Raw genomic sequence first — 27,554 nt, 5'->3', positions numbered from 1 at the left:
TTTTGGGCAAATTTAGGCAATTCTGAGCAACAAACAGGAGAATAGGAAGACAAGACAGTTGTCCTTATAATTTCCAATTTGCATCAGTTGAGGATTGAACCTACAACCTCGGGAACCAAAGACCAGTGTCTATCGCACTAATCGCAGCTAATTGACAAGTGGCAGTTCAACAGTGGCTTCACAAATTGAGTAAGCCATTCAGTGTCATGTAGGCAGAAAAAGAAAAATCAGTTTTTGAGGTAAAATAATGATATGTATTTGTCAAACATCTACTATGAGTCTAAGATGTCGCACATGGTCCAGTCCAAGCTATTTGGATTTTTAAATTTAGAGGCTTGCTGTGATGCCACCATTAGGACAATTGTCTTGTGTTTTGTGTTGAGGACATTTGACATTTTGATCTGTCATCATCATCACCCTGGCTGGGTCTCGAACTCACAACCTCTGACACCAAGAACCAGCGCTTAACTCAGTGAGCTAATTATCTGGAAGTGAAACATGGTGTGTGTCTTCTCAAATAGACTCAGGGAGTCAGTGTCCGGGCAGCAGTTGTGAACGCAGATTTCTGTTATCTAAACAAAAATCTGTTAATACATAAATTGCATTTAGACAGCAAAATAGCTTGAGGACATTTGACATTTTGATCATCATCACCCGCGCTGGGTCTCGAACTCACAATCTCTGACAGCAAGAACCAGCTCCTAACTCGCTGAGCTAATTAGCTGGTAGTGAAACCTGCTGTGTAGCCTCATTTATCCAGTCAGGTGAGCCAGTGCCCGGGCAGCTGTTGTGATGAAATGGTCAAAATGTCAATAATTCAGTCATCTAAACAAAAATCTGATAATACATAAATTGCATCTTGACAGCATGGAAATGTTGGTGATTTGTTTTTAATGATAAGTGTTTTGCTTCATAAGAGAAAATATGATGTTTAAAAATTCCACACTCACATTGGCTGCAGTTGTTCCCGTGAGAGCAGAATTCAAAATGTTCTAGAAAATTCAGTTTTTGAATTAAAATTCAGATATTTGCCAAACTTCATCAACCATGACTCCAGAATATTGTCATTTTTTTTCAGGAAGTTTGAAAATGTATTTAGCAAGAATTTGATGGTATATGTTTACAGTACTGTTTACAGTCAAACGTTTTCATGCACTGTAGGCTCAATTTTTGCTTAATCAAAAATCCGAGAAACAAGTTTTGTGGAGGACAGTCTGGAGATGCTCTGTAGCAAGTTTGGTGTCAATTGAGCAAAAATTGTGGGAGGAGATACATTTTAAAAGTTTTACAGTTATTGAAAAAAACAGAGTGATGGACTTCATAATTTGTAATAAGTTTAAGTGGACAAAAGTTTCAGCAGTATTGAGGCTACATTGTGGTGAAGTTTCAACACTGTAGCATCTACCGTTGGTTTGGTAGGAATTTTTAAAGTTTTTAAATTTAAACGCTTATTGTGCCCCCCCTAGGAGGGGGGGGCACATGTCCTTGGAGTTGAGTGAATCTGGCATGGGACTGAACCTTTGTGCAAAGTTTGGTGAGTTTTCGCCCATGGGAAGTATGACTTCCTTGGAAGAAGAAAGAAAGAAGAAGAAGAAGAATTCCTAGGAATACAATAGTGTCCTGGCAGCTGCGCTGCCCGGACCCTAATGAAATTCCAGCACTGACTCCATATGCAAAATTACAACATTTTTTGTAAGATAGATAATAATGTAGGATAATCATGAAAATAAAAATGTTTAAAGCAGGACCTTCTAAGGAAACACCTGCTCATTTTCTAATCAATTCATAGTCAAAGCGGTGGGGGATGCTTGGAGATGGTAATGCTCTGGAGCAGGTGTGAATGTTCTGGGGTTTGGGGTGTGTTGTTGCTCAGGAGAGAGTCTGGTCCAGCTAGCCATCCAACATAACCTCCCCTCCCCCGGTCCTCCTTCAAAGTTGAACAGCCAGCTCCATTGCAGGCTCTGTGCGATTTGTGTGACCAATAGGTGGCCCATTAGGGCAAACAAAAGATTGAGCAATGATAATGCTAATTCCCTGGTCGAAGGCATGCACTGAATACCTGCAACTGCTAACATCTTAAAAAGGCTTTCATCACTCCCTTAGTTTTTTCCTATTTAAATGTAGAGTCACAGTAAATAAATTGTGATAAAAAAAATTGACAGTAGGTATTATTAGCTACAACAATTTATTTCCAGATAAAACAGTGCCCAGCGCATCTCCAGTAGCTAGGTCTGTTATAATTTCACTTCTTAAATCAAACATGTACTCGTGGTTCTATGAATTATGTGAATTTCCACTCACCACCAGCGGGCGGCACTTTAAATGCCGCCTCTGGCGATATGTACTGTTCTGTGAGAGAAGCGCCATCTCCTGGTCATGTCATGTATTTCATTGAATGGGTGGAGTTCCAGTAAAAACTAGTCACACCCAGGAAAAGGAGGGGGTCACTCCAGCTGCTGGGACTTTGCTGGAGCTCTGCTGGAACTCTCATGGGAACAGCATGGGAACAGCATGGCAGCCGCATGGCAGGGGAACTTCTATGTGGCTCCCACTGTAGTTCATCTTCATCCTCACGTACTGTTCTCCTCGCTGCGCTGTCGGACCTGCAGCTCTGTCACTGTTGCGCTGTAGCGCTTCACACACACACACACACACACACCCCGCTCCGTGTCCGATTCCGTTCGGGACCGGAGAAGGAGCAGAGACCCAGGTCCGATTTGTCCCTCTCTAAAGCAGAGGATGAGGTCAGCTTCACTCCAGTCAGTCTTCACATGCAAACAGTCCACAAAGTTGAAAGAGTTTCTGATCGTTGTCAGTTTGTTCCAGGCGACTGAGTTGTTTTTTTTGTTTTTTTACCCAGCTTGTATTTAGGGCCGGCCTTTATTTGTCTGTGTAAACAATTGAATACCGGCTATTATTTGAGGGAATCCCGTATGCTATTATAAAATAACTTAAAATCAGATCTTTAATCATTGATAAGCGTGCGTCTCTCCCCCAACTCTCCCAACAAAAATCCCCCCCTCCCTCTCAGAAAATAGCTGAGTTCCGACGTCCACGGATAAAGGTGTGTGTTTGATCTAAAATACTTGGAAGAAGTAGATGGAACTACACTTGAATGACGTTTCCTCCATTGTCCGGACGTAATTTCTGCTGCAACCACCAGCGAGCCTGCACCTGTGCAGACTCGCTATTTAAGGGCTTGACAAGCCACTTCCACTCAGTGGTAATTGGTTTGGGACGGCCCAATATGGCGGATCTCCGCGTGAACGCGCAAACGGAGGGGTAGTGGATAGGGTTAGGGGATAGGGGCTGGTTTGGGATTGGGCCATTGGCTCTGATGACAGGAGGAGGCTGCAACAGCTGCAGGAGAGGCGCACAGCCGAAATGAGGGTTTGTTTGTTTATAGTTCATTCGTTTAGGCAACACAAGAATATTTGAGATACACTTTGATTTTTAACAGACACATTTAGAAAAAAACAATCAACAACTTGTTTTGTGTTGTAGGAAAGACTTCATTCTCTGGAGCCAAGCCAGAGGGATGAACTCCTGGAAAACATCATCAACAGGGCACCAGGAATACTTTTTGATGTTCTCTCATTATCGGAGGAACCCCAGCCCCCTGACCATGACAACACACCTCTACATTGGTGTCGGTGCACACGTTGTAGGGAGATGGACAGAGACATTGAAAGAGTATGCTGCCGCCAGACCCCTGACAACTGTGTCAGCACCATGGCCTACATGGACTATTATATACTTGATGAGGGGGTTCTACGGCTGGCCCGTGCAGCGTGGAATGCCATTTTTGCCATTGTGGACAACCAGGAGCCAGGGAACGAACAACGCCAATTCAGGCACACTGCATATAGGCAGTTTGTTTTTTGGCAGCATGGTCGGCTGGGTGAGGGCAACAGGGTGGTTATTATGTGTTATAAATTATGTGTTAAATAACACAATACATAACTATTACAGCATCAACCTACATTTTGTGTCCATCGTGGTTGCGTGCTGGCAGGCGTCTGTTGTAATCGATTGCAGCAAGCAAGGTCTGGGTTTTGTAAACGAAGGGGGTGTAGGACATGCACTTTGCTGCATACATGAGGATATTGTTCTGGAAGCACTCTAAATCCGAAGTGGTCCTGTGTTGGGGGAGGGATAGGGGGCTATGAGAATACATTATCACCACTCAAATCCAGCCTACTCCCAAAATAGAACGCTGTGCAAAAACAAAACAAAACAGACAACTGGTAAATAAGGAATTCAGCCCAGTTTGTGTCCTACATTTTTAATTTTACAATCAATACCACTAATGTTTGAAGGCAAGACTAAAAATGCAAATAACGTTACCACAACAGTAGATGTTTACCTGAAGTTTATGAACTTCTTGACCTGGGTCAACCACCTCTTGTCCAGCACGACAGCCGTCAGTGCCTGGTGAGCTGCTGAACCTGTAATCACATCAACTTTTTGAGTAAAGCACTGCATACATTCATACAGGGTACTTAGTTCTGCACCTGTGTAATTTGAAATTACCTTGCTCAATCCACAACTTGTCCCAGTTGTCGTCTTCTAATGGATCATGCTGGCAGCAACCAGTTGCCCAAGAATGTTCATTGCAGACATGGTGTAACACACCAACCCACATCATCTGTGGAATATTGTATTTATTGAGGTTTATATATCACTTAGGCTCAAAACACATCTGTCAGCATGAGCAGGATGCAACCGTTTTCTCAAACATACCTTGAACTGCTCCTCTGTAGATGCTTGTTTGCTGCAAAACCAGAAGTGGTTGACAATCTCCTTTATCCACACCTGGATGGCAGCCTGATTTTTCACTGCTCCTGCCTAAATTGAAATAAACACGCACTGTCAATATGCAGCTCTCAAATAATTCATTCCACCATAAAGTCAGGAGAAGCCACCGTGCGGCAGATTCATTCATTTTCTCACTGTTGAGAATACGCTGCATGAAGTAAGTGTGGATGGAAGCTTACACGTCGCAGTCTCTTGCCAAGACTTTTGGCTGCATGCCAGATGTCCAGGGAGTGCTGGATGCCCCATGCTTTATATTTGCCACGGTCTGGATCTGTAATAAGAACCCGGATTTATGAAACCACAAGCAGCATATGTTAGGACTGCAAATTGTAGAGGACATTTCTATCTTACTTAGCAATGCAGTAATCTGTGGGTGGGCATCTGTGACCACTTCTTTGACTGGAATGAGCGGGAGTAGTGCATCCAAAGCACTCCTTCTCCATGATGACAGAGTTGCAGTTGGTCTCTCTCTTGTCCACTGACACAATGTGCACAATATCTCTTGACTCCAGTTCAAGAGTTGTGTACGTACAGTATTGTGCACAGTGGCCTGCAGCAGAAGCACAGCTGTCAGCATGTGAACAGAGAGCATGGTTCTACAAAACAAATGAATGCATACACAGTCCAAACTTACCAGGAGAGTCCATTCTGCTGTCACCTAGATAACAGACCAAAAAGACATTACATACATTAGAACCATGTGTCTTTCAGTCATTGCTAACAACAGAAGTTGACTGAGTGTGTGTGTGTTTTGGGGTGTTTTTTGCTCACCAAGGAGAACCACATGGTCTTTTTGACTCAACCGCTCAATGATCTCAGCCCTGGTTTTTTCCCAGAATTCTTGGACTGGCTCAATGCAGTACGCATCCTGAATTCTGTAGAAGGTGGATTCAGCAACCATCCCCATCTCCATGAATTTGTACAGGAGCGCCACTTTCCTGTAGTTGTTCCCAGACAGGAGAATGTTCATCGAGAGCATGAAGTCGCCACCCTGCATGGCAAATTTTAGCAATGGCTGCGAATTCCAAGTCCACAATGGGTGTCCAAAGGGGCATGACTAGTGGAAAGAACAGAGAATTGTATGTACACAAAAGTAAGACATCTCTCATCCCCATCTCATTTGAATAAAGTGTAGACAGTAAAGACAGTAGACAGTTGGCATACAAATGGCATAGAGTTACACTTTTCACAGAGAAGGCAGATAGTTGTCTTTATCTTACCCAGTCCAAAACAACTCCAGTTCCCAGAGGTTTCAGTGTCACCTGAAATGGCTCTTTACCTGGGCATGCTACACCAGACAGTTGGTCCACATGGTTGCACTTCATCATTGGAAGCCTCAAATGCCCTGCAAGTGCAAGAAGGTTGTCATTATGCGTAATGTTCGCTTTTTTGCCAACCAGGTCTTCCTCAGAAAACACTCGCTCCTTTTCAGGAGCAAAGTGGTCTTGGTCTTGTGGCATTTCAAAATCCAGGACTGCTTCATCAGCACTTATTTCCTGGAGTGTACTCATTTTGTCACCAACAGTTCTGTGTACAGAGGAAAATTATGCATAGATTGGTGACCACAGGATTCTAATTATTCATTACATCAATAATTCATTCAAGAGAGTAAAGCGACTTTATTTTCACCCAGCAATATGAGCAATGAAAATATACCATAGGTGAAGAGTGGGGACAAAATCCTCATCTGAGCTGTCTCCATCTTCCAAGCTCAAATTACCTGGTGAGAATTTGTCCAACTCTATGCTGTGCATAAAGAAAATACACGTTAGATTTGAAGGGGAGGTCACTGTGAGTGATCAAAAGACTGCCGTGTTGTGTCAAAACTTACACTGTGTTCCTCAAATTGTTAGACTCATCCAGAGAGTTGTTCTCTTCTTCCTCACCAATACTCAGAGAGTGCGTACTACAAGAAATATTGTGTGTGTGTACACAGAAGATGACAAATCTTGAAAATCACTACATTGAATGCAGACATTGATGCAATCCATACTCACCTTGATTCTAAAACACCAACCTCTCCCCTGGTGAACACCAAGCTGAGCAACATCAGCATCTCTGAAGAAAAAAAAAACATTCACAAATCCATATGTGGTGCAATCAATGTTATGAAAGCCAGGGTGAGTAAAAGTCTTGGAGGGAAACATACTTGTCACGGTCTGAGTCCTCAGTGATGCTTGACACTGGTGGCTGTGGTGGTCTGGAGTGCCCCTTTCTTGGTGAGGAAGTTGTTTGCCAGCGCTTGTAACTGAAGCAAATGGAAAATGCAGAAAGCGACCTAAAACTCAACAAACGACCATTGGAGCTGTCTTAAGTCCTGTGACGGCCATGTTAGTGCCCTAGACTTAAGAGGAATTTTCTTTTTCTTTTCTCAAGATGGCATTTGTACCGGTCAAATGATGAGAGACACAAACTCCTCATTGCAGCATTAATTAGGTAAGGTGTACAGCTCCTGCAACCAAGGTTTCTTCTCCACTCTGGCCTTGTTGACTGCAAAATGACTGAATTTACCAACCAACAACAATTTGTCTGGATACTGCAGGTCTTTGTTCTGTATATCCAGGTTCAACAAGCCCCTCACATCCAAGGGGATGGCATCAGGCTCCTTAAACTTCGAGAGAACGTCTCTCACCAGCAGCACCATTTCAACATGCAAGACATGTAGCATAGGCTTTTCACACTGCAGTCTTTTGAGGAAGACCTGGAAGGATGGGAGTACACCTCTGTATAAGTCGATCATGGCTGTGAGCTTACTGAACTCTGTGAAAAGTACACAGATTCTTGTCTTCCTGTCATTATATCATTCCGTAAATATAACATCCATTACCACTGCTACGCGGATGACACCCAGCTCTACCTTTCCAGTCAACCAAACTCCGCACTCCCACCCTCTTCCCTCATCACCTGCTTAACCGAAATCAAATCCTGGTTCACTTCCAACTTCCTCAAATTAAACAGTGATAAAACAGAAATCCTTCTAGTTGGCACCAAATCTACACTATCCAAAATTGACCGTTTCCCCCTTCTTATCGACAGTTCCTCAGTTTCCCCCTCCCCTCAGGTTAAGAGTCTGGGTGTCATCCTTGACAGCACTCTATCATTCAAATCTCACATCAATAACACCACTCGGGCTGCCTACTTTCATTTACGTAATATCAATCGACTCCGTCCCTCCCTCACTCCCAACACCGCCTCCATCCTTGTCCACAGCCTCGTCACCTCCCGTCTTGATTATTGCAACTCGCTCCTCTTCGGTCTCCCTCACAAGTCTCTCCATAAGCTTCAACTGGTTCAAAACTCTGCTGCACGTGTCATCACCAAAACCCCTTCTTCCCACCATATCACTCCCATCCTACAGCAACTTCACTGGCTCCCGGTCACATTACGAATCCAATTCAAAATCCTTCTGTATACTTTCAAAGCTATCCACAAACTCGCCCCTCCATACTTGTCTGATCTTCTCCACATTGCCACTCCAGCACGCTCCCTCAGATCTTCCTCCTCTCTCCACCTCACTGTGCCCCCTGCTCTCCTCAGCACCATGGGGAGCAGAGCTTTCAGTCGCTCTGCTCCCCGACTCTGGAATTCTTTACCATCTCACATCCGTAACATTGACTCTCTCCCTCTTTTCAAAACAAAAATCAAAACCCACCTGTTTCAAATTGCCTATCCACCCCACCACCCCTCACCCTAACACTTCCCTTTTATTCTGCACAGTTTTATTTATTTGCTCTCTTCATTATTCATTCTTACTGATGTGTTTATTGTTGTTTATTTTGTGCTTTTTAATGTTGTTTATTCCGTGCTGTGTGTTTTGTTTTGGTATTATTTATTGATGATTTATTCTGTGTTTTTGATGATTTTAACTGCTGTAAAGTGTCCTTGAGTGGCGTGAAAGGCGCTTTCTAAATAAAATTTATTATTATTATTATTATTATTATTATTTACATCGGTTTGTTTGACCCTTTGTTGATTTTGCAAGTTGTTGATGTAGTATATCCATCCTAGCCTTTTCATCAGCTGTAACCCCATCCTTCTGCAGTACCTGGTTGAGCAGCCATCTGTTAAAAAAGAAGAAAGAAAGACACAGGCCATACATAAAATTAAGAAGAGTTAACAGATCATGACAGATAAACTGATCATGGGGTGACAGGAAGCAGAAATAGTGTACAACCAGTGGATCCAGTCGCTCCCTTAGCCTGTTGCACACCTCCAGCATCTGCAGGAACCTGCTGCTGATGGGGCGGATCAGGTTCTTGTTCTTCATGTGTAGAAGAGATTGAAACTATCCAAACAATTCCTTCTGCTTTCAAAACTTTTCGATGTCATAATAAACATCCATACAGAAATCTTCAATAAAATTCTTGAATGGACTCAAAAGGGCCTTGGCAGAATTTGACACAATGTGCACTGTGTCTCCACTGATTTCAGGCAGCGATTTATTTTGCTGTCTGATCTGGGTCTCCACCCCAGATCTCTTCCCTCTCATGATGCTGCAGTTGTCCAGCAAAATAGACACGACCTGATCCCAGTTCAAATTGTATGAGAGGAGGATTTCTGCTACTGCATTTGTAAGGGTTGAGGCATTTGCAAAGTTTACTTTCTTTGAGCCTAAATGCTGGGTGACAACTTTCCCCATATCCTCATCAAAGAACCGTACAGGCACATTTAAAATCTTGTCCATATTGAAATCAGTAGCCTCATCTGCATTCAACGAGAACATCTTTGGTTGCAGCTTCTTGGACAACTCTGATTTACAATAGGCTGCAATGCCATGTGTGCACAAGTAGGAGGCGTGTCCAGCAGTGCCTTCTTGTTGGTGAACCCTTTTTATCTGGTAGTGTATGAAACTCACTAACATGACATTGGAATTCATTTAAGTCCTGTGATGGTCATTTTATGGCATGTAAGCTCCTATGTCCTTAGTTGATTTGGAAGTGTATAAAACTCACTAAAATTACATTGGGATCCATTTACAGTAAGTCCATCAGGGGCGGACTGACCATCTGGACGTTCTGGAGAATACCAGAACGGCCGGTGCTGCAGGACGGCCGCCGGCCGCTGCGCAGCCATCACAGTTTTTTTTTCCTCTTGCTTATCATCTACTGTTGTTCCATGTCCAGACCAACAGGTAGCAACAATGCGCCTGCAGGCCCATAGATGCGCAAGCTCACTCCTCACTTAGCCGTTGACAGTGAGGAGTGAGTATACTGTGTAGCTGAACTGGTAGAGCACCTTGTAAGCAGTAGTCTTGCTCCTGTGTGGGATCGAACCCCTCCATAAGAGTCTGAGTTTGGTTAATGCATTTTCTTTTCCCATCACTATGATCACTCTATCAAAGTTAACGCAAAATGCTTTTAACGGCACTGTTTTTTTTAACGCGCGATTAACGCTGTGACATTTGAACCTCTGTAGTTTGGGAAAACAGAGAAGCTGCTTCTCTCCAACGTGACCACACAGACAGGTGTGTGTGTGTCTGTGTGTGTGAGCGGTTACCGTGACGCTCCCGCCCCCCGGATATTTCTGCAGTTGGATTTACATGATCTGGTCTGAGACACGAAACTTCATGGACTGAGGAGTTGTCTCACTGCGCTCTGCACGTCACACCGACGATTGTGCATTTGTAGGAGGAAGTTGTAGTTGCTGTTGTTGTGGTTGTGCGTGACGTAGAGCTGCCGCTTCAGCTAGCGATTGTCTTTGTTTGTTTGTTTGTTTTTTTCCCCAATCGCCCGTTCATTCAGCCTGGGGAGGGAGATGAGAGGGGGAGGGGGCATGGCGCCGTCTTATAGTGTTACAGAAAACCTTTCTGCTCATGTTCCTACACTAAAGAAAAGAATGTGTTCTTCTTATCACCAAACGAGGCTGCTCTCTCTCTGACAGCTGATTTTTAAATGTTGAATGATGTATGAATGGTACCATGAATATACATATATATATATATATATATACACACATAATGTGTGGCCTCGCTCTATCAAAAATGTCAGTGCCTATTTTTTGTCCCAGTCTGCCACTTAAGTTCACTGATGGTCACCAAGACTTAAGAGGAATGTGATTTTGTCACATGTCTGTATGCCCACAAACCAGCGCTGTGGCTTAGTTGGTCAAAGTGCCTGTCTAGTAAACAGGAGATCCTGGGTTCAAATCCCAGCAGTGCGTTCTTGTTGGTGAACCCTCTTTATCTGGTAGTGTATGAAACTCACTAACATCACATTGGAATTGATTTAAGTCCTGTGATGGTCATTTTATGGCATGAAAGGTCCTAAGTCCTTAGATAACTGTGATTTTTTCACCTGTCGTAGGCCCAAATAGAGGCGCTGTGGCTTAGCTGGTCAAAGCACCTGTCTTGTAAACAGGAGATCCTGGGTTCAAATCCCAGCAGTGCCTGCTTGTCAGTGAACCTCCTTGGTCTGGTAGAGTGTAAAACTCAACAAACTACCATTGAAACTGTCTTAGGTCCAGTGATGGTCATGTTAGTGCCCAAGACTTAAAGGTATAGTTCAACATTTTGGCCTATTGCCATAATCGCTATAGTCATAGCAGTAGGTGCGTTACCTTTAATTGTTGGTGTAAGCTATTTTTAGAACGGCGGAGCAGAGCAGCAGCTGCTCAGAGCTATACTATGGAGGCTAAAGGAATTTCTTGGTTTCCCTCATCAAACTCATCAAATACACAATCCAAAAACTCCAAAACGCTGTCGTGGTCAAGTTGTGAGCTGCACAATCACCACGCTATTGGTAAACCTCCTTGATTTGGAAGTGTATAAAACTCACTAAAATGTTTTTGTCACTAGTCCAAACTCATCAATGTTCCAGAACCAGAACAAAACCTGTAAACACAGCCAAACATAATAGGAATAAAACATGTGATAATCAATTACAGAGAAGCTCAGCGCCACTCATTGCACAATAGTGAAGTCATACAATGTGTTTGAGATTTCCTCTGATTTTAAGTAACTTTGAACTTTGAAGCCTGCAGAGACCTCTGCTGATGAAACCCTGTACTACAGAGACAAGGTGCCAGTCTTTGACAGCTCGTCTGGGAATAATCAGTTATAGATATTTCTGGACAGAGATACAGAATAACAATAGAGAAAATGTTCAACACAAAAACCTGTTTGGTACTGATACCAGCTGCTAAAAAGCATTATTAGGCACTGGTTGCTTTCGTTAAGGAAATCTTCATCAGATTTTCCTTCTGCTCTTAATTTAGGTGGCATTTTTGGCTCTGAGATCTTGGGATTAGCCTGCTAAATGAAATGTACAGAACTGCCCCCCACCCCCACCCCCTCCGCCCTCACACACACACACACACACACACACACACACACACACACACACACACACACACACTGCAGATTAATAAATTCACTGAATTGTGTTGTGTTTCCTTCTTTTTTGTTATTTTTGAAATTTATAAAAAGTGAATGGATTGTCTCCCAACAACTTGTCGCACACCTGGTTAATATAAAATCCTGCCAAATAAACTCAAACTACAAATACATTGATCTTATGCCCAGCACATTAATAATTGATACAACTAGTAATTATTTAACTAGTCTAGTGTGATGGTGGAAAAATACTATAATAGACTTGTTATGTAATATTTGACTTTTCATTGTTCATTGTTCAGTTTACAGAACTTCGCTGTGCAAACATTATTTCATATCATGACCTCAAGGTGACTTTTGAGCTGGAAAACATGATCTGCTTTTTCAAATTAAGTCCAGCCTCCTCCAGTGTAAACACTGGCAAATGGAATAAATAAGCGGCTGTGAATCACTCAATCAACCGTCCACTGGCCGTGATGATGAAGACGATGATGCCTGCTCTTCACTCTGCTGCCCTGCTCCTGCTGCTGCTTCCTGGGACTCTGACTGCATGTGAGTTCTAGAATAATTAAATTAATATTATTTCAAATCCTTTTTATTTTGACTGAATAGCTCCCCCAAAAAGTCTCACAAAATCTCTTCTGCTTTTTCACTCATTCATGTTTCAGATACTGATCCGGTTCCCATTCATGTGGAGGTACAGAACAGCATCCTGAATTCACCTCCACTGACCTACAGCACCCATGTGGTTTACAGAGGAATCCTGCTGGGTGCAATGAGGAGACTTATGGACTCCAACTCAGACTTTAAGTAAGTAACACCAGCTGTTATTTACAGTAAGAGCTAGTCCACATTTGAAACTAGTTTTACTTATGTAAATATACCCATCAACAATGGTTTAATAATATGCTCTGCAAATGTTTTATGAGGAAGCAAACACAGCTGACACGGTTGTTGGAGTTTCTTTTTTTTTTTTGAGGAAGCAAAAAAACAAATAAAAAACTACAGTGTACATTGCTCTGTGCAGGTTTACCTACACAGAGGATCTGAACTACGGCCCGTACCTGGAGAGTGTGAACGGACTGGCTGGAAACGATGAGCAACACACATACTGGGAGCTTCTGGCCCAGAGTCCAGAAGGCGAGATCACAAGACTTGACGTTGGTGAGTCCACTATGAAAATGTCATGTCAGCCTTTCTTGTAATTCTGTTGTTTATCAGATTATAATGCAATACATGCATCCTCTTTGTAGGTATCGGGTGTTACATCCCCAGTGCTAATGAAAAAATCATTCTGAGATACACAAAGTGGTGAAGATTCAGCAGCTAATGCACATGGCAGTGGGACTGGAGTCGACACTAACTGGCTGCAACTCAACAACGCATTTCAAAAAGACAATCAAACAAATTGTTTCTGTAATCTTGAATAAATTATCCTTCAATGTCCTTCAATGCGTTAATTTGAAAAGGGAAAATCTCACAGGAGAATAAACTGTTGTCAGTGTAACTCATGTGAATGTGTGACGTTCATTGTGTTTGAGAAGTGTTTGTAGTGTGACAGGCTGAGGCCGAACACCTCTTTAAATGTCAATGTTTTTACTGCTGTGGATGGGGGTGAGTGACATTTCATTTTTGCTGCACAAATGAAATGTCATTCACCTCCATCGTACTGGGGCAGACATACAAATGATGCATAACTCAAAACCCACACAAATCAAATCAAATCTATTAGTACATTAAGCCGCCAGCAGGAGTAAGAGACTAATTGTGTAGGTATCGACACAACCCACGACTTAGGGTCATTGAGTGGCAGCAGATGTTTGGTAGCTTGTTACTAAGGGAAGGTTTCAGCTGATAACTATCACAAATGACAAACGACAAGATTTCATATTTACTCATATTAGGAGAGTGAGACAAGGATCTGTTTGCAGCACTGACTTTAAATAAAGAAGGATGAAGTCTATAGGTTTCCTATCTGCTAAACTGCTAAACCATAACTCCTAAAACAAACAAACAAACAAAAATTCCTGCTACCTCACTTGCCTCTGGGAAAAATGCAATAATATCAGATTCCAAGTGAGCTGATGTGATAGCAAACACAACTTACTGAATGTCATTAGTGAGAATTTCACATTCCCGTCTTTGCATTTATTTGAAATTAAAATTCCCCCTCTTGGACACATTAACCCCCAATGTGGATATTGATTTGTTGACCTTGAGTGGTTTACAGATATACAGACAGTACTGCTCAGATTTGAATCCTGGACGCCCTGTTTATAAGTCATCTCATTTAACCAGTTCATCCACAGAACCTCTGAATAACCAATGACAAACACAAATTCCTCTCACATTTTCACACTAAAATTGCCATCAAGAAATATTGCAATAGGTTTTGAGGGTAAAAGTGGCATACGTCACTTTCCATGCAAAGGTTGTGATCTATAAAAAACAAACTTGATGGGAGAATGTGCACCTGTTGGCAAACTCTCACCCATGTGTGTGCATGCATTTTCTGGTGAAATAGGGAAATGGCGACAGACGGTGTGGTGGTGAACTGATGACGTGTGACAAGAATGATTATAATTATTGATGTCCTTCACACATTTAATTTCAACCAGTATCATAGATTAGATCCAAGTCATCATGATGATTTAATTCAACACAGTTATTTTGCATTATGAGTGAGTAATGGTTTCGTAAACACCTTAACACCTAAACACCTTCTTGTAAAATCTAATTACATCACATTGTCCACTCCTGTAGTGCAGGAGGATGGTGCAGCTGCATGGAATAAAGCATCCAATACGCCTAAAATGGTGTAAATAATTAAACATGCAATCAAATGTCAATTAAAACTCAGTCAGGAAATAAAGCCATTGATCTTTCATTACACTATTTTCTTGTGTCCTTCTTATAATGCTGTACAAATTAGTGGCAATTGATGTGATAGGAAAGGTTAGAAGAAGCACATGAAAGACTTTTAATCCTCTCTTGATGTTGCTCAGTCAACAACCATTGGGTTCCATACATAAGTAGGTTGAGGGAGTTTAACAGCAAGTAGGCACTGCTGGGATTTGAACCCAGGATCTCCTGTTTACGAGACAGGTGCTTTGACCAACTAAGCCACAGCGCCTGTTTGTTTGTTGATCAAGACATCCACCATGACGACCACGAGTTGAGCAAATATGCAAAGAGACAACAAACCATATGTAACAAATAAAGGTTCAAGGGAAAGCAATTACGAGGGGCTACCATTTGAACTGATGATCTCCTGTTTACAAAAATGTTAAGACATACAGAGAGGTGACAAATTCTCATTCCTGCTGCACCTTCACACTGGGCCAATCATTGTGGCTATTGTGATGTTGACTTCCGTTGGTTCCATTCACAAGAAAGGTCGCCACCAACCAGGCACTGCTGGGATTTGAACCCAGGATCTCCTGTTTACAAGACAGGTGCTTTGACCAACTAAGCCACAGCGCCTCTATTTGGGCATCTGACAGGTGAAAAAATCACAGTTATCTAAGGACTTATAGGAACTTACATGCCATAAAATGACCATCACAGGACTTAAATCAATTCCAATGTCATGTTATTGAGTTCCATACACTACCAGATAAAGAGGGTTCACCAACAAGAAGGCACTGCTGGGATTTGAACCCAGGATCTCCTGTTTACTAGACAGGCACTTTGACCAACTAAGCCACAGCGCCCCTTTTTGGGCATTTGGACAAGTGACAAAATCACATTCCTCTTAAGTCTAGGGCACTAAAATTACCATCAGTGGACTTAAATTAACTCCAATGTCATTTTGGTTTCAACTGCATGGTACGAACTGAAGTCAATCTTTTTGATTTTCTATTTTTTAGTGAACAAAAGCTGTCTATTTTAGCCAGTAATTTGTCTGGCATTACCTCCACCAAGTTTCCAACTGAGCTGAGGCAATATGCAAAGAGACAACAAACCCTATGTAACAAATAATGGTTCAAGGGCAAAGCGATTATGAGGGGCTGCTGGCATTTCAACCGAGGATCTGCTGTTTACAAGAATGTTAAGATGTACAGAGGGGTACCGTACTACTGTTGATGAACAAGATCGGTCTCTACCAACCAGGCACTGCTGGGATTTGAAACAAGGATCTCCTGTTTACTAGACAGGCGCTTTGACCAGCTAAGCCACAGCACCTCTGTGCGGCCATACAGACAGGAGACAAATGCCCACTCCTAACATATCTCCACACCGACTTAATCTGAATAAAAGGTTCCCTTAAAGGTACTGTAGGTTGGAGATCCTGGACGGTTCTAGCAGTCAAGTCAAAAGTCTAAAGTTTCCATATTTTGAGATTCTAACATTATATAATTTTAAGACATGAATGAAATTGAATTTTGTGCCAAAGCCACATCAATGTATCAGGATTTTTAACACTCAGATTCAGTGCCAAAAACAAGTTTCAACAAGTTTTTGTGTTTTTCACTGTTTATGCTAGAGGGCCCCCTTCCCCACAAATTCTGGTGTCCCTGTGATGAAAGGAAGCCATGTGATCACGCATCACATGACTAGAGTGCTACAGGTGACCACAACAAACTCCTCCAACCTATCCATCCGTGGGAGCAGACTGTAGCAGGCAACCGCAGCTTATGCTCCATACACCTGAATGGATGGCCAGAAGCAGTGTTGCTAACTTGGCCACTTTCTTGCTAAATCCGGTAACTTTCCAACCCCTCTTGGCGACTTTTTTTTGTCAGAAGTGGCTAGATTTGTCGCTAGTCACTTTTGACAACCGCCATCCCACCAATAAAAAAAAGATTAGCCTATTTAGGTCTTTTGAGAAATAGACAAGACACAGAGTCAGAGGGAATCATCATTCAGGGGCCGTGTCCACCAGACGCGTTTTTAGCGCTCTGGGCATCTACTTTCCATTCAAACCCTATTGAGTTGGGCGCACACAGCAACACGGCTTGCTTCTTTTTGTCGCGGCGCTCAGAGCACTTCAAGTTGAAATCTGTTCATCTTTTAAAACAGCGCTGCGCTCGTCAATGTCACTTTTCCCCTAACCCACACTTGTATTGAAGGTAGGCCGACCTCAGGGTCCATGTCAAAAGCTGCCGCTAATGCTATTGTGTATTTCTGACACTCGCTGTAGTGTTTACATTAAACAAGGCAGGAACACGGAAGTGTCAGAGGACTCGTTTTGTAACCTAGCAACAGCGGCATTCTGACGAGGGAGAGAGAGCGCTAAGCGCTGGGAAAGCAGCGCTGAGAGCGCTGTCAGCACTAAAAACGTGCCTGGTGGACATGGCCCCTCATGCCATCAAAACTCTAAAACCTGTTTTTTTTTTTTATTATTCTCCCAGAATGCTGAATTTTGCGAAAACATGCTGTATTCAAATGAGGATAACAAAAAAGTGGAACATGCTACAAATGCAATCTTTTTCCTGGTGAAAGTAGAGTCCCTCCTTTCATTTGAGATATTCTGTGTCATTTTAACAGCACATATTTGGTGGCTGTGTGAAAAGTAGAATAAATCCTCAAAAGTGCTGGCACTGGCTGTACACTGAGGGAAAAACCTCTGGCACTGAATGAGTTAAGAAATGTAATGATATCGTCATTAGTATTAAGTATTTAATTGCTCCTCCTTCTGTATTTCAGTCAAAGCCGATCACCCTCCCTTCTCTTCCTGCACTCAGTCCAAATACTTCTTGGTTCCCACCCCTTCAGATCTACAATTTAAGACAAGGTAACACGTGCTGTTCACTACAGAGACACGTGTTGTTTAGTTTAGAGCTCAAACTGGTTTTACTTCTTAGAAGGCGAAACTCAGACAGTTGTTGCTGACATGAGAGCTGAAATGGCACAGAGAGGAGTTCAGCTGGACCGCAAAAAAATGTGCTGTTCGATCTGCCTGGATCTCCTGAAGGATCCGGTGGCCGTTCCCTGTGGACACAGCTACTGCAGGACCTGTATCAAAGGATTCTGGGAGGAAGAGGAGATCCGGAGCTGCCCTCAGTGCAGGCAGGTCTTCACACAGAGACCGGTCCTGGTGAAAAACACCATGCTAGCTGATATAGTGGAGGAGCTGAAGAGGACTGGACTCATTAATCCTGCTGACCACTGCTCTGCTGGACCTGAAGATGTGGCCTGTGATGTCTGCACCGAGAGAAAACTGAAAGCTGTCAAGTCCTGTTTGACGTGTCCGGCCTCCTACTGTGAGAAACACCTGCAGCCTCACTATGAAGCAGCTCCATTACAGAAACACAAGCTGGTGGAGCCCTCCAACAAGCTCCAGGAGAACATCTGCTCCCATCACAATGAGGTGATGAAGATGTTCTGCCGCACCGATAAGCAGAGTATCTGTTATCTCTGCCCTGTGGATGAACATAAAGGCCACGACACAGTCTCAGCTGCAGCAGAAAGGACTGAGAGACAGAAAGAGCTCGAGCTGAGTCGACAACAAATCCAGAAGGCAATCGAGGATAGAGACAAAGATGTGATGAGGTGTCAACAGCAGGTGGAGGCCATTGATGGCTCTTCTGATAAAGCAGTGGAGGACATTGAGAAGATCATCTCTGAGCTGATGGGTCTGCTGGAGCAGAAACGGTCTGATGTGAAGCAGGAGATCAGATCTCAGCAGGAAACTGAAGTGAATGGAGTCAAAAAGCATCAGGAGAAGCTGGAGCAGGAGATCACTGAGCTGAAGAGGAGAGACGCCGAGCTGGAGGAGCTCTCACAGATAGAAGATCACAACCAGTTTCTACACAACTACCTCTCACTGTCAAAACTCAGTGTATCTACAGACTTGTTCACAGCCTGCCCCCTCCCCGTGGTGAACTTCCACTATGTGACAGCAGCTGTGAAAAAGATCAAAGATAAAATACAGGACGTTCTGATAGAGACTAAACTGGACGTTATACTGGCACGATCGGAGCACAAGTCTGCATTAAAAAAGGCTGTTTCCAGCAAGAAGTCTCTTTACAGATAGAAATGCTATAATAACAAAAGCAGCGGCCTTGACAACAGCTGGATCTGATCTGTTATTATCTGGGGGAACAAAGAATTAATATTACTGTCATGTCTTGGATAGATTTAAGGAAAAGAAGCTGGTTTGGGTAAGTTAAGTACCTACTCTACATAAGATGTTTTTGTAGTCATGGGTACAATAATAATAGAAATTAACATTCATGGACAATAGAACCATGATAATCTACTGGTTTAACATGGGATTCAAGCATCACTCTACAGCAGCATCTCACACAACCTCCTCCTGGCATGGACTTTGTCTTTATAGTATACACCACCACACCTTCCCTTTCACTCCTGTCATAATCACAATGACCACTAGATGTCACCTGGAAACAAAACTGGTCTATGGGTGGTTAGTAAGCTGCTGCAAATTAAATCTATGTTTTAGTCCTTAAATGTATTTAGTCCCCATGTTGTGCACTTAGATATTTTTTTATTTCTTCATTTATTGTTGTTGATGTTTGGGTTTCTTTCGGTGGAGAATCCAAGAGTTCACAATGATTTTAGTTAAACCTAAACTTTCTATATACATGAAAATCTAAATTTATTAATGTTTGTTGATTATTTGCACTAATGTATTTGTAACTGTCTCTGCTCTGATGCAAAAAGGCCTTTAACAGATAAGCAGCAGGGTTTAAAGTAGACAGACTCAATTTGTTGCTTTGTACCTTTGTAACAAGTGTCTTCAAACAATACCTACTGTTATTATAATCATTAAAGTGATCATTGATTTACTGACTCTCCTCTCATGTGCATTTAGTGACTCATTACATAATAACAACTATTTGTATTACACTGTATCAATGCAGCACCTGGAAACAAAACTGGTCTAATAGTGTCTTCAAACATTACCTACTGTTATTATAATCATTAAAGTGATCATTGATTTACTGACTCTCCTCTCATTATGTGCATTTAGTGACTCATCACATACTACCATTATAATTACACTGTACCAATGGAGCTCACCTCCAGACAAGCTGATGAAATATTCATAATTTAAGGCAACTGAATTTAGTCATGCTTCATCATCATTATCAGGCATGAACCAGTTTATTGATGTTGGTATCAATACCACAAAGTACGGGACAAGTCAAAGCCGGATCACCCTCCCTTCTCTTCCTGCTGTCAAACACAGTGAGCTCCACTCTGTTGTGAAATACTTCCTGGTTCCCGCCCCTTCAGATCTACAATGTGAGAATAGGTCACACACAGTGTTCACTGCAGAGACACATGTTGTTTAGATCAGAGCTCACAAGTTTTATTTCTCAGTAAGTGAAACTCAAACAGTAGTTGCCGACTGATAGCTGAAATGGCACAGAGAGGAGTTCAGCTGGACCGCAAAAAAATGTGCTGTTCGATCTGCCTGGATCTCCTGAAGGATCCGGTGGCCGTTCCCTGTGGACACAGCTACTGCAGGACCTGTATCAAAGGATTCTGGGAGGAGGAGGAGATCCGGAGCTGCCCTCAGTGCAGGCAGGTCTTCACACAGAGGCCGGTCCTGGTGAAAAACACCATGTTAGCTGATTTAGTGGAGGAGCTGAAGAGGACTGGACTCGCTGATCCTGCTGACCCCTGCTCTGCTGGACCTGAAGATGTGGCCTGTGATGTCTGCACCGAGAGAAAACTGAAAGCTGTCAAGTCCTGTCTGATGTGTTTGGCCTCCTACTGTGAGAAACACCTGCAGCCTCACTATGATGTACCTCCATTACAGAAACACAAGCTGGTGGAGCCCTCCAACAAGCTCCAGGAGAACATCTGCTCCCATCACAATGAGGTGATGAAGATGTTCTGCCGCACTGATCAGCAGAGTATCTGTTATCTCTGCCCTGTGGATGAACATAAAGGCCACGACACAGTCTCAGCTGCAGTAGAAAGGACTCAGAGACAGAAAGAGCTCGAGCTGAGTCGACAGCAAATCCAGCAGAGAATCCAGGTTAGAGAACATGATCTGAGGAGATGTGTACAGCAGGTGGAGGCCATTGATGGCTCTTCTGATAAAGCGCTGGAGCATAGTGAGGTGATCCTCGCTGAGCTGATGGGTCTGCTGGAGAAGAGACGGTCTGATGTGAAGCAGCAGATCACATCCAAGCAGGAAGATGAGAAGAGCTTGGTCAAAATGCGTCAGGAGATGCTGGAGCAGGAGATCACTGAGCTGAAGAGGAGAGACGCCGAGCTGGAGGAGCTCTCACAGATAGAAGATCACAACCAGTTTCTACACAACTACTTCTCACTGTCACAACTGAGTATATCTATAGACTTCTACACAGCCTGCCCCCTTCCTCTGGTGAACTTTCACTATGTGACAGCGGCTGTGACAAAGATCAGAGATAAAATCGTGGAAGTTCTGGCAGAGACTGAAGTGGACGTTATTCTGGCACAAGCAGAGCACAAGTCTGCGTTAAAAAAGACTCTTGTATGTAAGAAGGCTCCTAAAAGAGAGAAATAACCACGCAAAAAAATAAAATATCACTGTCACGTCTTGGTTAGATTTAAGGAAAATATGGTGGTTTGGGTTAAACTAATTACCTCCTCTACATTAGATGATCTTTGTTGTCATGGTTACAATATTAATAATGATGATGAACAGTCATGGACAATAGAAACGTCATAATCTGCTGGTTTCACATGGAATTTATGTGCTTTTTCTTTGTCAACTTATTTGTTGTTGTTGTTTGAGTTTCTTAAGGTGGGAAATGTGACTGTTCACAATGATTGATCACAAAATCAAAATTTCTCTGTGCTGTAAATGTTTATTGATTATTTGCATTCATGTATTTGTTACTGTCTCTGCTCTGATGCACAGGCCTTCAACACAGAAGCAGAAGCACCAGTTAAGTTAAACTCAGTTTGTTGCTTTGTACCTTTGTAACAAGTGTCTTCAAACATTACCCACTGTTATTGTAATCATTAAAGTGATCATTGATTTACTGACTCTCCTCTCATGATGTGCATTTAGTGACTCATTACATAATAACAAAAACTATTTGTATTACACTGTACCAATGCAGCACCTGGAAACAAAACTGGTCTAATAGTGTCTTCAAACATTACCTACTGTTATTATAATCATTAAAGTGATCATTGATTTACTGACTCTCCTCTCATGATGTGCATTTAGTGACTCATTGCATAATACCTACCTATTTAACTACACTGTACAAATGAAGCAGAGTTGTTTTTGGCAGCCATTTTAGATTTATTCTTAGTCTTTTGGACTAAAATGCTTAGTAGTTATAGTCAATTTTAGTCATTTCTATATGTGATAGTTTTAGTCCAGTTCTAGTCGACGAAAACTCAAAAAGGTTTTAGCCTAGTTTGAGTCAGTTTTAGTTAAAAAAAAAAAAAAAATTATAGTCTTTTAACAAATTAATTCACTAAGTAGGCTATTGGAGATTGCTGTTGGGCAGAAACCTTTTATCTCCATATTTCAGCTTTTTAACTTTTTTCCCCAACATATTTCAACTGTTTTTTTCATGAATTGAGGCCCTACTTCATCATACAAGAGTGTCACCAGAAAGTATTTGCCGTTTGGTGGAAACATTGTATGTCTAAAACCATTCCTTTTTTATTGTAATTATTGGTGAAAATGCCAATACATAAAAATCAAAATGTATCTGTGCTGTAAATGTTTCTTGATTATTTGCATTGATGCATTTGTTACTGTCAATGCTCTGATGCACAGGCCTTTAACATAAAAGCACCAGGGTTTTAAAGTAGATAGTTAAACTCAGTTTGTACCTTTGTAACAACAAGTGTCTTCAAACATTACCTACTGTTATTATAATCATTAAAGAGATTGTGATTTACTGACTCTCCTCTCATGATGTACATTTAGTGACTCATTGCATAAGACCTTCCTATTTAACTACACAGCTCATCTACGGACAAGCTGATGTAAACACTCCATAAACATGAACCAGTTTATTGATGTTGGTATCAGTACCATAAAATATGAATCTGCCTCTCTCCCTGGAACAAGTCAAAGCCAGATTCCCCTCCCTTCTCTTCCTGCTGTCAAACACAGCGAGCTCCACTCTGTTGTGAAATACTTCCTGGTTCCCGCCCCTTCAGATCTACAATATGAGAATAGGTCACACACAGTGTTCACTGCAGAGACACATGTTGTTTAGATCAGAGCTCACACTAGTTTCAAAACTTAGAGGGTTGTTGCTGACTGAAATGGCGCAGAGAGGAGTTCAGCTGGACCGCAAAAAAATGTGCTGTTCGATCTGCCTGGATCTCCTGAAGGATCCGGTGGCCGTTCCTTGTGGACACAGCTACTGCAGGACCTGTATCAAAGGATTCTGGGATCAACAGGAGATCCGGAGCTGCCCTCAGTGCAGGCAGGTCTTCACACAGAGGCCGGTCCTGGTGAAAAACACCATGTTAGCTGATTTAGTGGAGGAGCTAAAGAGGACTGGACTCGCTGATCCTGCTGACCCCTGCTCTGCTGGACCTGAAGATGTGGCCTGTGATGTCTGCACTGAGAGAAAACTGAAAGCTGTCAAGTCCTGTTTGACATGTCCAGCCTCCTACTGTGAGAAACACCTGCAGCCTCACTATGAGGCAGCTCCATTACAGAAACACAAGCTGGTGGAGCCCTCCAACAAGCTCCAGGAGAACATCTGCTCCCATCATGATGAGGTGATGAAGATGTTCTGCCGCACCGATAAGCAGAGTATCTGTTATCTCTGCCCTGAGGATGAACATAAAGGCCACGACACAGTCTCAGCTGCAGCAGAAAGGACTGAGAGACAGAAAGAGCTCAAGCTGAGTCGACAAAAAATCAAGAAGGCAATTGAGGACAGAAAGAAAGATGTGAAGAGCCGTCAAAAGCAGGTGGAGGATGTCAATAGCTCTGCAGATAAAGCAGTGGAGGACATTGAGAAGATCTTCACTGAGCTGATGGGTCTGCTGGAGAAGAAACTGTCTGATGTGAAGCAGCAGATCAGATCCAAACAAGAAGATGAAATAAATGACGTGAAAAAGGATCAGGAGAAACTGGAGCAGGAGATCACTGAGCTGAAGAGGAGAGACGCTGAGCTGGAGGAGCTCTCACAGATAGAAGATCACAACCAGTTTCTACACAACTACATCTCACTGTCACAACTCAATAATTACTTTTCCCCTCTCCGTTTACTGGTGAGCTATGACCGTGTGACAGCGACCGTGAAAAAGATCAAAGATAAAATACTGGCAGCTCTGACAGAGGACACTAAGCCTAGAATTATGTAAGAAAAACCTCTTTTCATTAAGAACGCTCCTAAAAAAGGGAAATAACCCATAATAATCCAAGGGGCGGCCATGACAGGAGCTGGATCTGAAACACTGACAGAAAATAACACTGTATTCAAATGTGTGTATTGTCTTTTGAGAGAAACAAACACTCAATACCAATGTCACATCTTGGTCAGATTTAAGACAAGATGGTGGTTTGGGTTAAACCAAGTACTTCCTGAATAGAATAGAATAGAATAGAATAGAATAGAATAGAGTCTACTTGTTTCACATTGGATTTTGTGCATGTTCTTTATCACCTTATTTGTTGTTGATGTTTGAGTTTTGAGCAGCTTACAGTCCAGCTGCTCACAATGATTTTATTTTAACCTAAACATTTAATGTATGAAAATCAAAATTTCTCTGTGCTGTAAATGTTTCTTGATTATTTGCATTGATGTATCTGTTACTGTCTCTGCTCTGATGCACAGGCCTTCAATACTAGTGTTTTAAAGTAGATAGTTAAACTCAGTTTGAAAATTGTAACAACAAGTGTCTTCAAACATTACCTACTGTTATTGTAATCATTAAAGAGATTGTTGATATACTGACTCTCCTCTCATGATGTACATTTAGTGACTCATTGCATAATACCTACCTAGTTAACTACACTGTACAAATGAAGCTCATCTACGGACAAGCTGATGTAAACACTCGATAAACATGAACCAGTTTATTGATGTTGGTATTGTAGTGCACCCAAATGGTGTCACCACATTTATGTGAATTAAACTTAAAGGGACAACGAGGAGTTTTGGAAAGCGAAGTGTTTTCATACTACATTTACCATGAGCCTCTGCGCGCACGGTGAAATTCTTGGACCGGCGCAAGACGGACGTCTTGCCAAGAATGTTTTCATTCATCAACAATGAAAGTCAGAGGTTTGAAGACGATCAGATACCGTCGTAGTTCTGACCATAAACGGCGATTCGGTTGCGTTATTCTCATGACCCGCCGGGCAACGTCCACGAAACCGAAAGTAAGGAAATGCTGGTCGAGCCGCCCAGAATTTCCACCATTAATTAAAATAACAAAATAACGATAGAGACAAAACAATATATTTATCGAAAATGGGCCCATTAACAAGTGTGGGTAGTGTAGATTCATCCACATTAATGTGATACTTTTTCATAACCAAATAGAAACTCCTCGTTGTCCCTTTAATGAATGGAACACTAATTTCCTTTTTTTAATTTTTGAAGGGTCGAGTTTATTCCACAGTTAAATATGTGTTAATCACATTTTTATTTCTCTATATATCTTGTGAGATAGTGGGGAAAAGCTGCAAGCAGAACCTTGGTGACCTGAGCTGTTGCGGTTCGGGTGACCTCAGGTGCCCACATCTCAGATGCAACCTGTACACAAGAATGAGCAGTCAGTGTCTTCATTGTCACTGCATTATATCTGTTCCAACAGGTCAGTGTTTGAGAAAGAAGCAATGTGTCTGATCCGTAAGCTGTATAAGTGTGTGTGGGAGCTGCGTATTCCGGCCATTTGCGTGTGTTTCATGATGTTTATATGATGTGAAAAGTTGAAAGAACTGACGCTTTGCCCTGTGTTTTGCCTAGCAGGTGGGTGTCAGAGGTGTTTTACACCACAGATACACTCACATATTCTCACATTTTTGATTACTTACCTTGCAACAGAATTTTGTGAACTGTTTGCCTGAAAAAGAGAGATTGAGAGATTCAGATATATGATGTTTGATTGTGTTTTGAATTTGTGGAAATGAATACAGATGCAACCTGTACACAAGATTAGCACTTTGTGTCTTCATTGTCACTGCATTATATCTGTTCCAACAGAATTGTATTTCTCACAAGGTTCCACCTTCAGGACCTGCAACAGTATCAATCCCATAAAGTATGAATCTGTCTCTCTCCCCGGGACAAGTCAAAGCAGGATTCCCCTCCCTTCACTTCCTGCTGTCAAACACAGTGAGCTCACCTCGCTGTTGTGAAATACTTCCTGGTTTCCGCCCCTTCAGATCTACAATGTGAGAATAGGTGACATACACTGTTCACTACAGTGACACATGTTTTTTTAGATCAGAGCTCACAAGTTTTATTTCTCAGTAAGTGAAACTCAAGACAGTTGTTGCCGACTGAGAGCTGAAATGGCGCAGAGAGGAGTTCAGCTGGACCGCAAAAAAATGTGCTGTTCGATCTGCCTGGATCTCCTGAAGGATCCGGTGTCTATTCCCTGTGGACACAGCTACTGCAGGACCTGTATCAAAGGATTCTGGGAGGAGGAGGAGATCCGGAGCTGCCCTCAGTGCAGGCAGGTCTTCACACAGAGACCAGTCCTGGTGAAAAACACCATGTTAGCTGATTTAGTGGAGGAGCTGAAAAGGACTGGACTCGTTAATCCTGCTGACCCCTGCTCTGCTGGACCTGAAGATGTGGCCTGTGATGTCTGCACAGAGAGAAAACTGAAAGCTGTCAAGTCCTGTCTGATGTGTTTGGCCTCCTACTGTGAGAAACACCTGCAGCCTCACTATGATGTACCTCCATTACAGAAACACAAGCTGGTGGAGCCCTCCAACAAGCTCCAGGAGAACATCTGCTCCCATCACAATGAGGTGATGAAGATGTTCTGCCGCACCGATAAGCAGAGTATCTGTTATCTCTGCCCTGTGGATGAACATAAAGGCCACGACACAGTCTCAGCTGCAGCAGAAAGGACTGAGAGACAGAAAGAGCTTGAGCTAAACCGACAACAAATCCAGACGGCAATCGAGAACAGAGAGGAATATGTTAAGAGCCATCAAAAGCGGGTAGAGGGTGTCAATAGTTCTGCAGATAAAGCAATGGAGGACATTGAGAAGATCTTCACTGAGCTGATGGGTCTGCTGGAGAAGAGATGGTCTGATGTGAAGCAGCAGATCAGATCCCAGCAGGAAACTGAAGTGAATGACGCGAAAAAGGCTCAGGAAGAGCTGGAGCAGGAGATCACTGAGCTGAAGAGGAGAGACGCTGAGCTGGAGGAGCTCTCACAGGTAGAAGATCACAACCAGTTTCTACACAACTACCTCTCACTGTCACAACTCAGTGTATCTGCAGACCTTTACTTTGTCTTTGACTTCGCTCTCGTGAAATTTAATCAT

The 27,554-nt window shown here is 42.5% G+C and overlaps 6 protein-coding genes, 6 non-coding genes and 1 pseudogene across 12 annotated transcripts; 7 read left to right on the top strand and 6 right to left on the bottom strand.

Moving 5' to 3' along the window:
* Window positions 1-3,979: 3,979 nt before the first annotated feature.
* Window positions 3,980-6,329, bottom strand: LOC146975476 (uncharacterized). Its single transcript, XM_085796638.1, has 6 exons — window positions 6,039-6,329; window positions 5,848-5,875; window positions 4,768-4,814; window positions 4,534-4,648; window positions 4,367-4,448; window positions 3,980-4,139 (listed from the first exon to the last, which is right to left on the bottom strand). The coding sequence occupies exons 1-6, from the start codon at window positions 6,327-6,329 to the stop codon at window positions 3,980-3,982; spliced, it is 723 nt and encodes a 240-aa protein (XP_085652764.1).
* Window positions 6,330-7,246: 917 nt separating this feature from the next.
* Window positions 7,247-9,679, bottom strand: LOC146975475 (uncharacterized; annotated as a pseudogene).
* A 1,224-nt stretch (window positions 9,680-10,903) lies between these two features.
* On the top strand, window positions 10,904-10,977 carry trnat-agu (transfer RNA threonine (anticodon AGU)). The gene has a single exon. It is a non-coding gene; the product is annotated as a tRNA-Thr (tRNA).
* Window positions 10,978-11,131: 154 nt separating this feature from the next.
* trnat-ugu (transfer RNA threonine (anticodon UGU)) lies at window positions 11,132-11,205 on the top strand. The gene has a single exon. It is a non-coding gene; the product is annotated as a tRNA-Thr (tRNA).
* A 1,401-nt stretch (window positions 11,206-12,606) lies between these two features.
* On the top strand, window positions 12,607-13,594 carry LOC146975472 (cobalamin binding intrinsic factor-like). Its single transcript, XM_085794400.1, has 4 exons — window positions 12,607-12,700; window positions 12,817-12,958; window positions 13,176-13,312; window positions 13,402-13,594. The coding sequence occupies exons 1-4, from the start codon at window positions 12,625-12,627 to the stop codon at window positions 13,461-13,463; spliced, it is 417 nt and encodes a 138-aa protein (XP_085650526.1). The 5' UTR covers window positions 12,607-12,624; the 3' UTR covers window positions 13,464-13,594.
* Window positions 13,595-15,207: 1,613 nt separating this feature from the next.
* On the bottom strand, window positions 15,208-15,281 carry trnat-cgu (transfer RNA threonine (anticodon CGU)). The gene has a single exon. It is a non-coding gene; the product is annotated as a tRNA-Thr (tRNA).
* Window positions 15,282-15,557: 276 nt separating this feature from the next.
* trnat-ugu (transfer RNA threonine (anticodon UGU)) lies at window positions 15,558-15,631 on the bottom strand. The gene has a single exon. It is a non-coding gene; the product is annotated as a tRNA-Thr (tRNA).
* A 156-nt stretch (window positions 15,632-15,787) lies between these two features.
* trnat-agu (transfer RNA threonine (anticodon AGU)) lies at window positions 15,788-15,861 on the bottom strand. The gene has a single exon. It is a non-coding gene; the product is annotated as a tRNA-Thr (tRNA).
* Window positions 15,862-16,259: 398 nt separating this feature from the next.
* On the bottom strand, window positions 16,260-16,333 carry trnat-agu (transfer RNA threonine (anticodon AGU)). The gene has a single exon. It is a non-coding gene; the product is annotated as a tRNA-Thr (tRNA).
* A 1,637-nt stretch (window positions 16,334-17,970) lies between these two features.
* Window positions 17,971-19,127, top strand: LOC146975467 (tripartite motif-containing protein 29-like). Its single transcript, XM_085796636.1, has one exon. It carries the CDS (start codon window positions 17,985-17,987, stop codon window positions 19,125-19,127), a length of 1,143 nt encoding a protein of 380 aa, XP_085652762.1. The 5' UTR covers window positions 17,971-17,984.
* Window positions 19,128-20,389: 1,262 nt separating this feature from the next.
* On the top strand, window positions 20,390-22,006 carry LOC146975466 (tripartite motif-containing protein 16-like). Its single transcript, XM_085794820.1, has one exon. It carries the CDS (start codon window positions 20,481-20,483, stop codon window positions 21,615-21,617), a length of 1,137 nt encoding a protein of 378 aa, XP_085650946.1. The 5' UTR covers window positions 20,390-20,480; the 3' UTR covers window positions 21,618-22,006.
* Window positions 22,007-23,350: 1,344 nt separating this feature from the next.
* LOC146975465 (tripartite motif-containing protein 29-like) lies at window positions 23,351-24,457 on the top strand. The gene has a single exon (XM_085794399.1). The coding sequence runs from the start codon at window positions 23,351-23,353 to the stop codon at window positions 24,404-24,406; it is 1,056 nt and encodes a 351-aa protein (XP_085650525.1). The 3' UTR covers window positions 24,407-24,457.
* A 2,053-nt stretch (window positions 24,458-26,510) lies between these two features.
* LOC146975464 (E3 ubiquitin/ISG15 ligase TRIM25-like) lies at window positions 26,511-27,548 on the top strand (the record flags this gene model as incomplete). The annotated part of the gene is made up of 1 exon (XM_085794398.1): window positions 26,511-27,548. A coding segment is annotated over exon 1 (984 nt), but the record flags the coding sequence as incomplete, so codon positions are not given.
* Window positions 27,549-27,554: the final 6 nt, after the last annotated feature.

This window comes from Trachurus japonicus, chromosome 13 (assembly GCF_045865225.1).
Source record: "Trachurus japonicus isolate A0001 chromosome 13, Traja_1.0".
NCBI classification, from domain to species: Eukaryota; Metazoa; Chordata; class Actinopteri; order Carangiformes; family Carangidae; genus Trachurus; species Trachurus japonicus.
This window is presented reverse-complemented; position numbering and strand designations above follow the sequence as displayed.